This window comes from Elephas maximus, chromosome 26 (assembly GCF_024166365.1).
Source record: "Elephas maximus indicus isolate mEleMax1 chromosome 26, mEleMax1 primary haplotype, whole genome shotgun sequence".
Lineage (NCBI taxonomy): Eukaryota > Metazoa > Chordata > Mammalia > Proboscidea > Elephantidae > Elephas > Elephas maximus.
This window is the reverse complement of record NC_064844.1, coordinates 27,018,588-27,031,190: the sequence shown is the minus strand read 5'-3', so window position 1 is coordinate 27,031,190 and position 12,603 is coordinate 27,018,588. Positions and strand designations below refer to the sequence as shown.

Sequence of the window (12,603 nt, the reverse complement as noted above, 5' to 3'; positions counted from 1 at the left end):
TAGTCTAGCTTCTCATATTATTTACTCAGCATACAGATTGAATAGGTATGGTGAAAGAATACAACCCTGACGCACACCTTTCCTGACTTTAAACCAATCAGTATCCCCTTGTTCTGTCTGAACAACTGCCTCTTGATCTATGTAAAGGTTCCTCACTAGCACAATTAAGTGTTCTGGAATTCCCATTCTTTGCAGTATTATCCATAGTTTGTTATGATCCACACAGTCAAATGCCTTTGCATAGTCAATAAAACACAGGTAAACATCCTTTTGGTATTCTCTGCTTTCAGCCAGGATCCATCTGACATTAGCAATGATATGCCTGCTTCCACATTCTCTTCTGAAACTGGCCTGAATTTCTGGCAGTTCACCGTCAATATACTGCTACAGCCGTTTTTGAATGATCTTCAGCAAAATTTTGCTTGCGTGTGATTTTAATGATATTGTTCTATAATTTCCACATTCAGTTGGATCACCTTTGTTGGGAATAGGCATAAATATGGCCAGTCAGTTGGCCAGGAAGCTGACTTCCAAATTTCTTGGTACAGACGAGTGAGCACCTCCAGCTCTGCGTCTGTTTGTTGAAACATCTCAATTGATATTCCATCAATTCCTGGATCCTTGTTTTCCCCCAATGCCTTCAGAGCAGCTTGGACTTCTTCCTTCAGTACCATAGGTTCCTGATCATGTGCCACCTCTTGAAATGGTTGCACATTGACTAATTCTTTTTGGTATAATGACTCTGTGTATTTCTTCCATCTTCTTTTGATGCTTCCTGTGTCGTTTAATATTTTCACCATGGAATCCTTCACTATTTCAACTCGAGGCTTGAAATTTTTCTTCAGGTCTTTCAGCTTGAGAAACGCCGAGCGTGTTCTTTCCTTTTGGTTTTCCATCTCCAGCTCTTTGCACATGTCATTATAATACTTTGTCTTCTCAAGACGCCCTTTGAAATCTTCTGTTGAGTTCTTTTACTTCATCAATTATTCCTTTTGCTTTAGCTGCTCGACATTTGAGAGCAAGTTTCAGAGTCTCCTCTGAAGTAGCAAACCATAAATGTTGTAAATATACATAAAATTAACACAGTATCTGAATGACTGCTATGTGTCTGACACAATGCTAGGTGCTAGAAATACAAAGAAAAACCCGACCCCTCTCAGTCTACTCTCAGATATACTTCTAGTATTATAGATACATGACAGAAGCATGTATGTTGTGTAGCAGGGGCACCAAGGAGGAATGGTCAGTTATACTTGATGAAGAGGTGGGGATAAGAAAATCTGCACAGAGGAAGCCCTTTAGTTAAGTCATGAAATATGAATAAGTCTCCACTAGAGGAAAAAAAAAAAATTTTTTTTTTTTTTTTTAGAGGGGCAAAGCGGTAGAGAAGGAGCAGAGAGGCAAAGGTATGCAGGCATATAAGCAGAATCGGAAGATAGAAAGCAAAGAGAGAGAAGCAATGATGGGAGAAGAGAGATGCAAGGATGAATCACAACAACTCTGCATCCCCTGCTAAGCAAACTGGCCATCAGTCTAGGCAATGGTGATCCACTTAAGGGTGCCAAATGAGGTAACAGATGTGAGGCCTTTTTAAAAAGATTCAATCTAAAAGTAGTGTGGAAGAGGACAAGAATGGGAGCAGGAAGACCAACTAGGAGGCCACTGTAATAGTCTTGACAAAAGATTTAACATTTCTTTAGTATCTTGCATCCCAGCTTATAAAGTACTTTTATATGCATTAGGTTTCATTAATCTTAATAACCCTGTGAGCTACGCAGGGAAGGTTTTTCTGGTTTCATTTAACCAGTGCTTCAAACCAGTTCTTCCCGGTTCAATCATGGCCAAAGAAGCAACAACAGAACAGATCTGAATTTTTAAAGTTTGGGTGAATCAGAACCATAACTGGAACCGAAGTTATGGGTCAAAGCCCTGATAGAAACTTAATCTCCCTCTTAGAAAATAAGGGCAGCATATGTATTGCACAGCAACCAAATCTCTTGCCCGCTGGCAGAGTTGGAAACAGCAGTGCCCCTCTCAAAGATGGTGGCCAACCATATCGCTTTGAATGTGTGTTGCTTTCCTCAGTTCCGGCAATAATCCAACTACGCATAAGGCTCCTTAAAGGGCTCACTACAATTCTTCCAAGTCTCCCATTCCAGGGCTTTGACCTGTAGTTTTTCCCATTCCGGTTATGGTTCTGAATCACCCAAATTTAAAAATTCGGGTCTGTTCTGGTTTTGCTTCATTGGCCATACTGAATCGGTTTGAAGACCTGCATTTAATAAATGAAGATTCTGAGGCACAGTGAGGATAAATGACTTGTCTAATATTATGCAGGTTTTAAGACGCAGACCTGTTATAACATGCCCACAGCAGGCAGGCAGTGTTGGAAAACCAGCAGGGGATATACTTCAATAAACAAACTCACACAGCCCACAGAAACGTCAAACCATTTTTTCCCCACACAAACACCTCTATATGTAAGCAACGAGAAGAGATAATGGACTACTGTAAAACGAATTTTCTGATTCTTTTCCTGTTACTTTTTAAAGTTTGCAGTTGAAATTGGGAATGAATGATCAGTTGTAATGAAAAGAGCTTAGCTAAAGGAAAACAAACCGATCTTAGAGGAAAAGGCTACGTACAAAACTGTGAGACAAAGATGTAATATATGGCAGATGTTTCTAAATGTCATAATTTTTCTACAGTATATACAATGAGCAAAAGGCTATAGTCACTTACCTCCATAAACAATGCCAAACTGGCCTGAACCAAGCACCTCATCTGCAAAGATCTGGTAGATGGTACTGATGTCCTATTCAAGAAAAAACAAGCAATAGAATGTATTCTTTATAAAACAATGTTAATATCTCCTGACTCTATTCATTCAAATACTTACATACAATTTTGTTTTTATGTAAGAGATAACTAATTTTCACAAAGTAAAAAAAATCTTTTATATATTTAAAAACAAAACAAACTCATTGCCATCGAGTTGATTCTGACTCATAGTGACCCTATAGGACAAAGCAGAACTGCCCCGTAGGGCGTCCAAGGAGCTGCTGGTGGATTTGAACTGCTGACCTTTTTGGTTAACAGCCAAATGCTTAACTGCTATACCACCAGGGCTCCATTTTATGGAATATGGGCTTTTTATATTATGTTGTAGGAAAGGTTAAGCCCAATTTTTAAACTATGACTACTAATGTGTAAGTATAATGTATTCTATAAGACCACCTTAGGGAAAAAAAAGCTTTGAATAAGAAAAAAAAAAAAATCTATTAAGTAGTGACCTATAAGAAGTAAATTAACATGGAAAAATTAAGAAAAAATTTTTACTTATTTGACCTTTAGAGATACTCAGTATCTTTGGGTTTAAAAAAAACCACTTAAGTTTCTATTTTTGGAATTAGGTTGACTTTGAAAGTCTGACGAAAAGTGAGACAAAGTCTGTAACTCAGGTCCACTCCTCAATCTCCCTCCCTCTTTGCTCCCCCTCCCTCCACTCCTCCTTCTTTTCCTTCTGTTCCCTTCATTTCCGTTTTTTGGTGGTGATGGCTGTTGCTGTCAGAGCAGTCACAGAGGGCATTCTCTGATCCCTTCAATCAAGGTCTCCCTTGTGCTTGGGTATGCACACAGGCCTTTCAGTGTACACGAAAACTATTTTGTGCTTATAACTACTATTTATTTAGTGATTCCTATGTGCCAAATAGTAGAATAAGTCAGTATACTGGAGATATGTATATGCAGGGGTAAGTAAGGTTAAAGCATGGGCTTGACACACTGGCTCCAGAGATACCGATAATGCAGTTTCTGTTGTTATTAAACAAAAATGAATCAACCCTAGAGAAAAAGGCTACTTGGTAAATTACTTGAAGATTCTGACTCATGGCGACCCCACATGTGCAGAGCAGAGCTGCATTCCCTAGGGTTTTCAAGGATGTGACCTGTGGAAGCAGATTGCCAGGCCTGTCTTCGAAGATGCTCAGGGTAGGTTTGAACCAACAACCTTTCAGTTAGTGAGCACTTAACCATTTGGGCCACCCAGGGACTCAGTGAGGATGAAATAAGACAATGCATAGAAAGTATCTAGAAAACATTAAGCACCCAAAGAATACTAGCTATTGTATTATATCCTGTAATCTTTAAAACAATCCTATTAGATTGGCATAATTAATTAACAGCATTTAATAGATAAGGAGATACAAGGCTTGGAGAAACTCAATACCTTGGGCCATCTAATAAATGACAGACCTGGGATTTGAACTTAGGCCTATTAGGCTTCAACATTAACATTATATAGCCACCTACTACTACACTCTACTTCATATGGTAAATGGACTTTGTTTAGGGACATTTTTCTAGTTCTAGTACTTTGTTCCATTATGGATGATCATTTACATTTGGTCAACATCTTTGAAAACCTGGGTTCTACAATAGAGTTTGGGGTCAGAAAGAAAGCTCCCTTCAAGTCTTCCTCATTCTTCAGGTTCAGAGGGTCTTCTGTAACACCCAGAATAGGTTATCTTTCTTGTTAAATATTTCTTGAGCATGCTGTACTTCTTCAGAACATGTATCACCCTTGTACTGCTTGCTTAATATCCTTCTTTCATGAAATACTACACTCTCCATGAAGTCAGGGACTATGTCTATCTTGTTAGTGTCTTCCTAGTGCCTGACTCACAGTAGACACTCAATTGAATAGATTTAGTTCCCTAGCCTTCAATTTCCTCATTTGTAAAGTGGCTGTAATGACATCTTTATCACTGGATTTTTGAATTAATTAAATTAGGATGTATACAAAGTGCCGAGTCCAGTGCCCGGCATATACTAGTGCTCCACAAATCTCAACTTCTTAATTTCTGTTTGAATTAGGTAAACTTAAGAAAGCTACTTAAATTCCTGGGGACTTCATCTCTTTTGTGAAAAGGTACTGGCCTAGATCTCTCTTAAGTCCCTCCAAATTTTAAAAATGCCTACTTATGACTTTATGGTTATCATCCATGTTTATTGAGTTCGAACTGTATACAAGGCTCTGTGATAGGCAGCTGATTTGTAAGGAATAGAACCAGTACTTAAGGGACTTAGAAGAGAAACAAAAAACATAAATCTATAATAAAGATTAAATGATTCATGACACCATATGAGGCTCAAATAAACTACAGCAGAGGCTCTCTTAAACATCTTTTCTCCACCAACTCACCACAGTAACCTATGCTCTCCATTCCCTCTGAAAAGCATATGCTCACTGATGTCTACAGTAGCATACCAAACACGTGTGGCAGGAGGCTCCACTCTTGCAGGGCTCATGCCATGAGTGCCTCTTACCCGTGAATTTGTTCCCAAGCACGTTTATGTGAAATTTTTGTGTTATGATAATTATATGGTCTCATTAAATATTAAAATTAAATGTAAATAAACACTATGTAAGTCAATGAGATGTGAGAGTCCTATGAAAACTAGGTTGTTTTGGAAATACTACAAAGATGAGGCACTGAAAACAATTGATGTTAAATTACTTGTGAGCAAAATAAACATGCAAGAAAGACAAATTAGAATTGCACTCAGCAGACCCACACTTCAAAGCCCTGTGACAAAAAGCAAATGATGCGTGTACATGTTTTAAGTTATAATGAAATCTATAAGCACGATTTTTAAATACTTGTCAACTTTAAACTTTTTGTGTAACCAAATTTGATCCTAAACAAATTAAATCAATGCACTGTATATAGTAACTGCCAAAAAAATTTCTTAACAAAGACCACTTCTCAACCTTTTTCCCCCTCAGCCATGAATGGATATGTCCGTAAGTTCCTGTAGGCTCCTCCAAAGCCTGTGCTCTTGTGTTTTGGTATTCCCCTTCTCACCCCAAGAATCTAGAATCTAGCCTACCTACCACTAGGATAGGGCACATATAGTATCTCCTTGAAACCCTCTATCTCCTACTCGATATCCAGTCTTCAATCGCAATCTTAGAAATCCCAATAACGTTTATGTGTCACAGAAATATTACAGCTGGATGCCCCAAGCAGAAGCGGAAAAAAGATTTTTTATCAAAGAGACATATATATAGTTAATGAATAATTTTCTGACTTCTTTTCCTAGCGTTTTTTCCTTCTAATCCAGGGGTCAGCAAAACTATGGCCTGCCATCAAATTCAGCCTGTTTTTTTCTTCTTTTTTTTATGGCCCATAATCTAAGAATGGTTTTCAAATTTTTTAATGGATGGGAAAATTAAAATAAAGAAATATTTTGTGACACATGAAAATTATATGAAATTCAAATTTCAGTGTCCATAAATAAAATTTTATTGGAATACAGCCACACTCATTTATTTGCACATTGTCTGTGCCTGCGTTTTCACTTAAATGGCTGAGTTGAGAAGGTGTGACAGAGACCATATGGCTACAAAACCTAAAATATTTATTATCTGGCCCTTTGTAACTCCTGTTATAATCAGTCCTCTATACCAGCCAAATTTAATCTATTCACTATTTCTTAAAAGTCTTGCAGTTCCTGCTTCCTCTATTTGCTCACCCTACTCCCTCTGCCTGCATGGACTGTTGCCCCCACCCCCTCAGCTCATCTGTCCAACATCCTTCCTACCCTTCCAGTCATAACTCAAGTCCCACTGCCTTTAGGAAGCTTTCCCTGCTGACTCAGAAGGAAAAAACCTTTCCCTTCTCTTTCAACTAGCGTAGTACTTTGTAATATTCTAATGTCACTTATGAAAAAGTGAATTTTATTTTTATAAGTCAAAAAATCCACTGTAGCTTTTAAAGCAGTACTCCTTAGGGAAGAGTCTAAGCTACCACCCACAAGATCTAGCATAATGTCTTTATGCAAATTGTTTACTGCTTTGGGCTACGAACCTATTTCTCTGACAAGATTTCCACAGTTCATTTTCCTTAATTTTACCACTTGATTTGCACACTTTAGCTATAATTGTTACTTACCACATTCTCCTGGATCTGACAATTAGATACAGAGATACTGGTAGACAAATCTTCTGTAAAATATAAGAACGATATCCAAGAAAAGAACAAAATTGTTAATGTTGACTTAAGATTAATATTCACTGACATATGAAAATGCCCATGGCATACTAAACTAAAAAACAACAAAACAACTTAGTGCAGTTAATACAATCACATACATTTAAAAAACTTTAATTATACGCACAATACTAATCTATCAGCAGGAAAATGGTTAAATAAATACAAAGGAATACTATCTATTTAAAAAATGATGTAGAGCTGTAAGTGTTGAGTCGAAAAGCTATCCATGTTTTACTGTTAAGTTAAAAAAGCAAGTTTCAGGGTAGCAGTGCTTGAATTAAAACAAAAACAAAACACTGATTTCTTCTGGGAGTGGGAGAGGTGGGGTTGGGGAAGGAGGATTTTAGTTTTACTTTATGTACTTGTATACTGCTTGTATTTTTTAAAAAATAAAAGGCATTACTTTCACAATAAAAATATTAGTTAAATCTATATATTGGTAGTGAAACATACCGACTTATATTAAATAATGGATAAAAGCAAGTTGTAAAAGGAACACAAAGATTATGACACTATTTTTTTCAAAAAGAAAAACTATATAGTAGATAGTATAGGCTCCCCTTCCCCCACACCCTCCCAAGAAATATACACCAAACTGATAATAATGACTTTTGGGGGGAGGGCAGGTGTAGGATTAGGGACACAGGAGATTGTGTGTTGTATAGGGAGAACTTTCTCATCCTCTATTACACAATTCTATAAAGTTTCAATATTTGTATTTGGTAAGCAGAGAAAGTAAATGTAAGACTCTAAACACAGACATAACACTGATGTAATATAACTAAATACAGCAAACCAACACATACATCTTTAACATACGCAGAGTAATGATTTCAACACCGATCTCAAATTAACTGACAATAAAAACAGGGTAAACTAAGCAAGGGAACAGGGGTTAAACACCTAGAATTTCCAAGATAACTCAAGGGAGCAAGATAATGAAGCTTTCTTTATAATTCCAAATACAAATCTTTGTTAATAAGGAAATTTAAGCACAAATTACACAATAAAAGTAAGTAGCATGACTGTCAAAAACTATTTTAAAATATTAAATCAAAAATATTTTTAATAATTTAAAATTTAAATGTTAACAATTGAGAAAAGGTACAGCATCAACAAATTGTGCCTAAAACTCTTCTGCTTCTTGGTAGATCCAGTTTCCCAGTTCAAGTCTCAATATTTCTTTTCTTTCAAAGACCTCCACTATTTAGCACCATCTCGTTTTAATTTATATTGATTCTGAGGAGGCTGTTATAAGGACAGCAGCAACAACAACAACACAGTAATAGTATCTCCTAAGCGCTTTTGTGCCAGGCACTGTACTAAGTACATTATGTGCCTTTGCTATTATCTAATCCTCTTTAATAATAATTAATACTAATCCTCTTTAGACTAGAAAAATGTAGAGGCCAAGATCACACAGCTAGTTAAGTGGCAGAAATGGGCTTTCATTCTCCAGCATCCTTATTCTTAGTGCTTTCACCATTCTATCCTTAGAGACTCTTAACTCTGGGAGGGGGGTTCCACAGACGGCCCTCTGAAATTATATATAATTTCCCTAAGCCCTCTGAAATTATATTTAAGATTTGTGTATAAGTGCATGTATTTATTTTTTGGGGAAATGATCAGTGGCTTTAATCAGAATGTCAGAGGATTCTGTCTAAAACCCCCCCAAACTTAAGAACCACTGTGAAGTATCTATATATCCATCCAAAGAAATAAATATTAAATACCGAACCTGCAGATGGAGCTCTGGTGGCACAGTGGTTAATACTCGGCTGCTAACCGAAAACTCAGCAGTTTAAATTCACCAGCCGCTTCTTGGAAACCTTATGGGGCAGTTCTATTCTGTCCTATAGGGTCACTATGAGTTGGAATTGACTGGACAGCAATGGGTTTTTTTTTTTTTTCCCCATATATATTCCATAGATTTTTTTTACTTTTTGAAAATTAGTTATCTCTTACATAAAACCAAAATTGTATGTAAGTATCTGAATGAAGAGAGTCAGGAGATACAAACATTGTTTTACAGAGATAAAGAATACAGCCTATTTATTGCTTACTTTTTCTCGAAAAGGACATCAGTACCGTTTACCAGATCTTTGCAGATGAGGTGCTTGGTTCAGGCCAGTCTGGCATTTTTTATGGAGGTAAGTGACTATAGCCTTTTGCTCATTGTATATACTACAGGAAAATTTGAAATTTAAAAACATCTGCCAGGTAATACATCTGTATCTCACAGCTCTGTCAAGTAGCAACAGGTTTGGTTTTTTTTTTTTAAACCTGTAGATGGTCATGACCCTTGTCTCTGATTACATCTGTCTCCTCAACTTGAGTAACACTAGCTTTCAGCCCCCTGAGAGGTGTGCAACCCCCTTGTAACAATTTGGCCTTCGGTTCTGGTTCTTCTTAAATTCGATAATCCAATGGAACGACTCACAGACTGCAGGGCAAGGGCTATCTTTTAATCTAGCAGAAAAAGGGATACAAACACATAGGTTGATGTTCAGGAAGGGTCTTGGGGCAGAGCTTCCACGTCCCCAGGGGACATGCTTACCCTCCTGAGAACAGGTGTTTGCCCTCACCACCCAGGAAGTTCCACTGAGCTTCCATCTTCGAAAGCCTTAACTAGCCTTACCTCGTGGCCACAACAGATCACATCATCCCTCCTGAGGCTTAGTCAGCATCAGGCCCCCAGAGAGAGAAGGGGCCGGTACCCACTGACCTAGCCCCAAGTGAATGGGGATGAAAGAGAAATGACTGCCCCACCAGCTGGGGTCTGAACTGATTTGGGAAGGAAGCTGAGATTTCTATTGGACACAGTTGGTGTGTGGAGTGGGTAGATGTTCTCAGCCTTCCTGGACTGGTTTTGTGCACCCCTGTCTCTACCATTTAGCTCTGCCTATGCACATTCTGGAAACCCTGGTGGCACAGTGGTTAAGTGCTATGGCTGCGAACCAAAGGGTCAGCAGTTCGAATCCACCAGGCGCTCCTCGGAAACTCTATGGGGCAGTTCTACTCTGTCCTGTAGGGTCGCTATGAGTTGGTATCGACTTGATGGCACTGGGTTTGGTTTTGGTTATGCATATCCTACCTGGGTGCCAAGGTCCAGATTAAATTTCTTCTAGCACAATATCTCTGCTTGCTCTTCCTACCCATATTTGAATTCCTCAAGAAGTGCATTACTCATTTTTGTATTGTCTGTTTATGCTACTAACACTTACGTATACATGTCATATTTCCCTATATAGTTTTAAGACTTCTGCATTTCTTTTGTACTCTAGCTCACAGCCTAGCATAATGCCAAGAACAGGTAGCACAAAATAACTTAGTGAAAATGAAACTATATTTGGAAACTGGCTGATATTTATTTCAATTTAAATATACTTGTCTAATGAATGAATTAGGTTTACTCATAAAAAACAATGCCAGTGGAGGGAATGTGGTGTAACGACTTTCTGATGGTTAAGTGTTCACTTGAACCTTTACCAAATTTAGATTTTATTTTATAAATTCTGTTGGTGGGAGGAACTTGTGCTTCAATAATTTTGTACTATTTCTGAATGTTTTAATTCATTTAAAAGAAATACAGCACTTCTGCCTTGGCAGATTTCATGAGTATGACGTGATCCTTAACTCTTTATAGGTTGTTTATATCTCACTAACAAGCAAAATATAATACTATTAGCGTCTTAATCCAACGAGACTTCATGGATGCCACGTGCTATTCTTTGCACTTCACAGGTACTCTTCATTTACTATTGACAACCCTATGAAGTAGGTACCACTACAGAGAGTAAAAGCACTTACCTAGATCAAACAGCTAGTAAGCGGTAGAGCCAGGATTTAAATGCAAGGAGACTGACTCTGGGGCCTACCCGGAGATTTTATGTATATGCAATAACCAACATAATTTTATAAAGGAATTCTCACGGTACTGGTGTATGAAGATAAATCGGAAAATGAGCATTAAAAATACGCACAGAAACACAATCACACCCACACCCATAAAATGCTTAAGATCCAAAGGGGAAAAAAGTCATCAACAAGTTTATCGCTTACTGTGATCTTTCCCTTGCCCTGGAGAAGTGCAAACACTTGCTTGAGGGGTGACAGGCATGAGAGCCTGACGAATTGCTTTTTCCCAGCTCTGTGCTACATCAAGTCCAACTCCAGTGGCAGCAAGAACTGGATTGTGAGAGCTGTCGCCATTGTTCTCACCCACAAAGTATACCATAGTATCAGTGATGATCTCAAAACAGTGCGGGTTGCTGCCTTGTGAAATGTTGGTGAAGTCATGCGGTGAAGATACACGGAGAATTTCTGAAAGTGGGATTTCCTGAAATAAAAAAAATTAAGCATTGGAAAATATGAATACATCTTGTTTTTATTTTCAGATATACTAAAGAACTGAAGATATGCATTTCTGATGGATGTCATTAAGATCAACACAGTGTACCTGAAATATGCGGCATTTGGAACTCAGTCAAGTCTTACAACAGTAACTGCCTTGAAACATTTGTATTCCCAACAATGCCGGAGGCACAGCAGGGAGGTGGTGACTATGCCAGTGAGTCAGGCCTAGAGCAGGTTATTAGGGTGCAGGTAAGGAGAGGATTTAGGAGGGCAATCTGCCACTATATCCAACACTTGTCGTTTTCCAATTGTCATTAAATCTACTCAACAACTACTTCTCCATTGGCTGCTGTCTGTAAACTACAGGCCCTAAGAAGCACAGGAATAATGGCAGGAAAAGCAACATGCTGGGTCAGTGGAGGTTGTCTGAGCACTCCATTGTGGGTTAGTCCACTGAAGTGAAGTGTAACAATCATTTATGTTGAGTCCACTTCGTAAGACAAGAAACAACTTGTTAAAAAATAAACGAACAAAAAAAAAAAAACCCCAAACCAAAAACCAACCCACCTCAAAGTAAGTCATTACTTTCCATTCTCCTCCTTACTGACCCAACTGCTACACTTATAATCTTGTTTGGTGTCTGTCAGCCTGTGACATAGCAAACCATGGGGCAAAGCAATCAAGGAGCTGGTACAAAAGAGATCAAGAGCCATGATAAGCAATCTGGAATCAGGGCCTGAGGTAAAATGAAAGGTAGGAGAAATACCAAATACCACACTGGTCTCTTCCGGATAGGCAATGATCTTGGAACTTTCTAAACTGTCTAAAATAAATCACACTATCCAGAGGGAGAACAGCAGCAACCGGACAACATTACCAAAAGCAAATAATCAGCAACCAACCTCTGGTAGCAGGGCTGCTGTGGAAGATGGAATGCAAGGGTAGGCTGACAGTGACTCCTATAACTATTAGCATGTCCTAATAGGAATATACCGAAAAATAACAATTAACGAATTAATATTATTTGGATATAGTTGAAAGACAGTATTTTAACATACACATTTTTTAAATGTGAAGTTCTTACCTTATAATACTTTGATCCAGATTCATTTTGAAACAACGTCAGACATTTGCTGTCAAGTCTCCAGTAATGCCTCTTCCTCTATAAAACAAAGACCAGGATTCTGTG

General features: G+C 38.1%; 1 protein-coding gene across 2 annotated transcripts in view; it reads right to left on the bottom strand.

Moving 5' to 3' along the window:
• PRKD3 (protein kinase D3) overlaps nucleotides 1-12,603 on the bottom strand; it is a 105,479-nt gene that overhangs the window by 20,069 nt on the left and 72,807 nt on the right. For both annotated transcript variants that reach the window (XM_049870608.1, XM_049870609.1), the window contains exons 10-13: nucleotides 12,499-12,576; nucleotides 11,121-11,397; nucleotides 6,957-7,009; nucleotides 2,743-2,815 (exon numbers count right to left, since the gene is read on the bottom strand). In XM_049870608.1, the coding sequence (XP_049726565.1) occupies nucleotides 2,743-2,815; nucleotides 6,957-7,009; nucleotides 11,121-11,397; nucleotides 12,499-12,576 (481 nt within the window). The remainder of the gene's footprint in view (nucleotides 1-2,742; nucleotides 2,816-6,956; nucleotides 7,010-11,120; nucleotides 11,398-12,498; nucleotides 12,577-12,603) is intronic.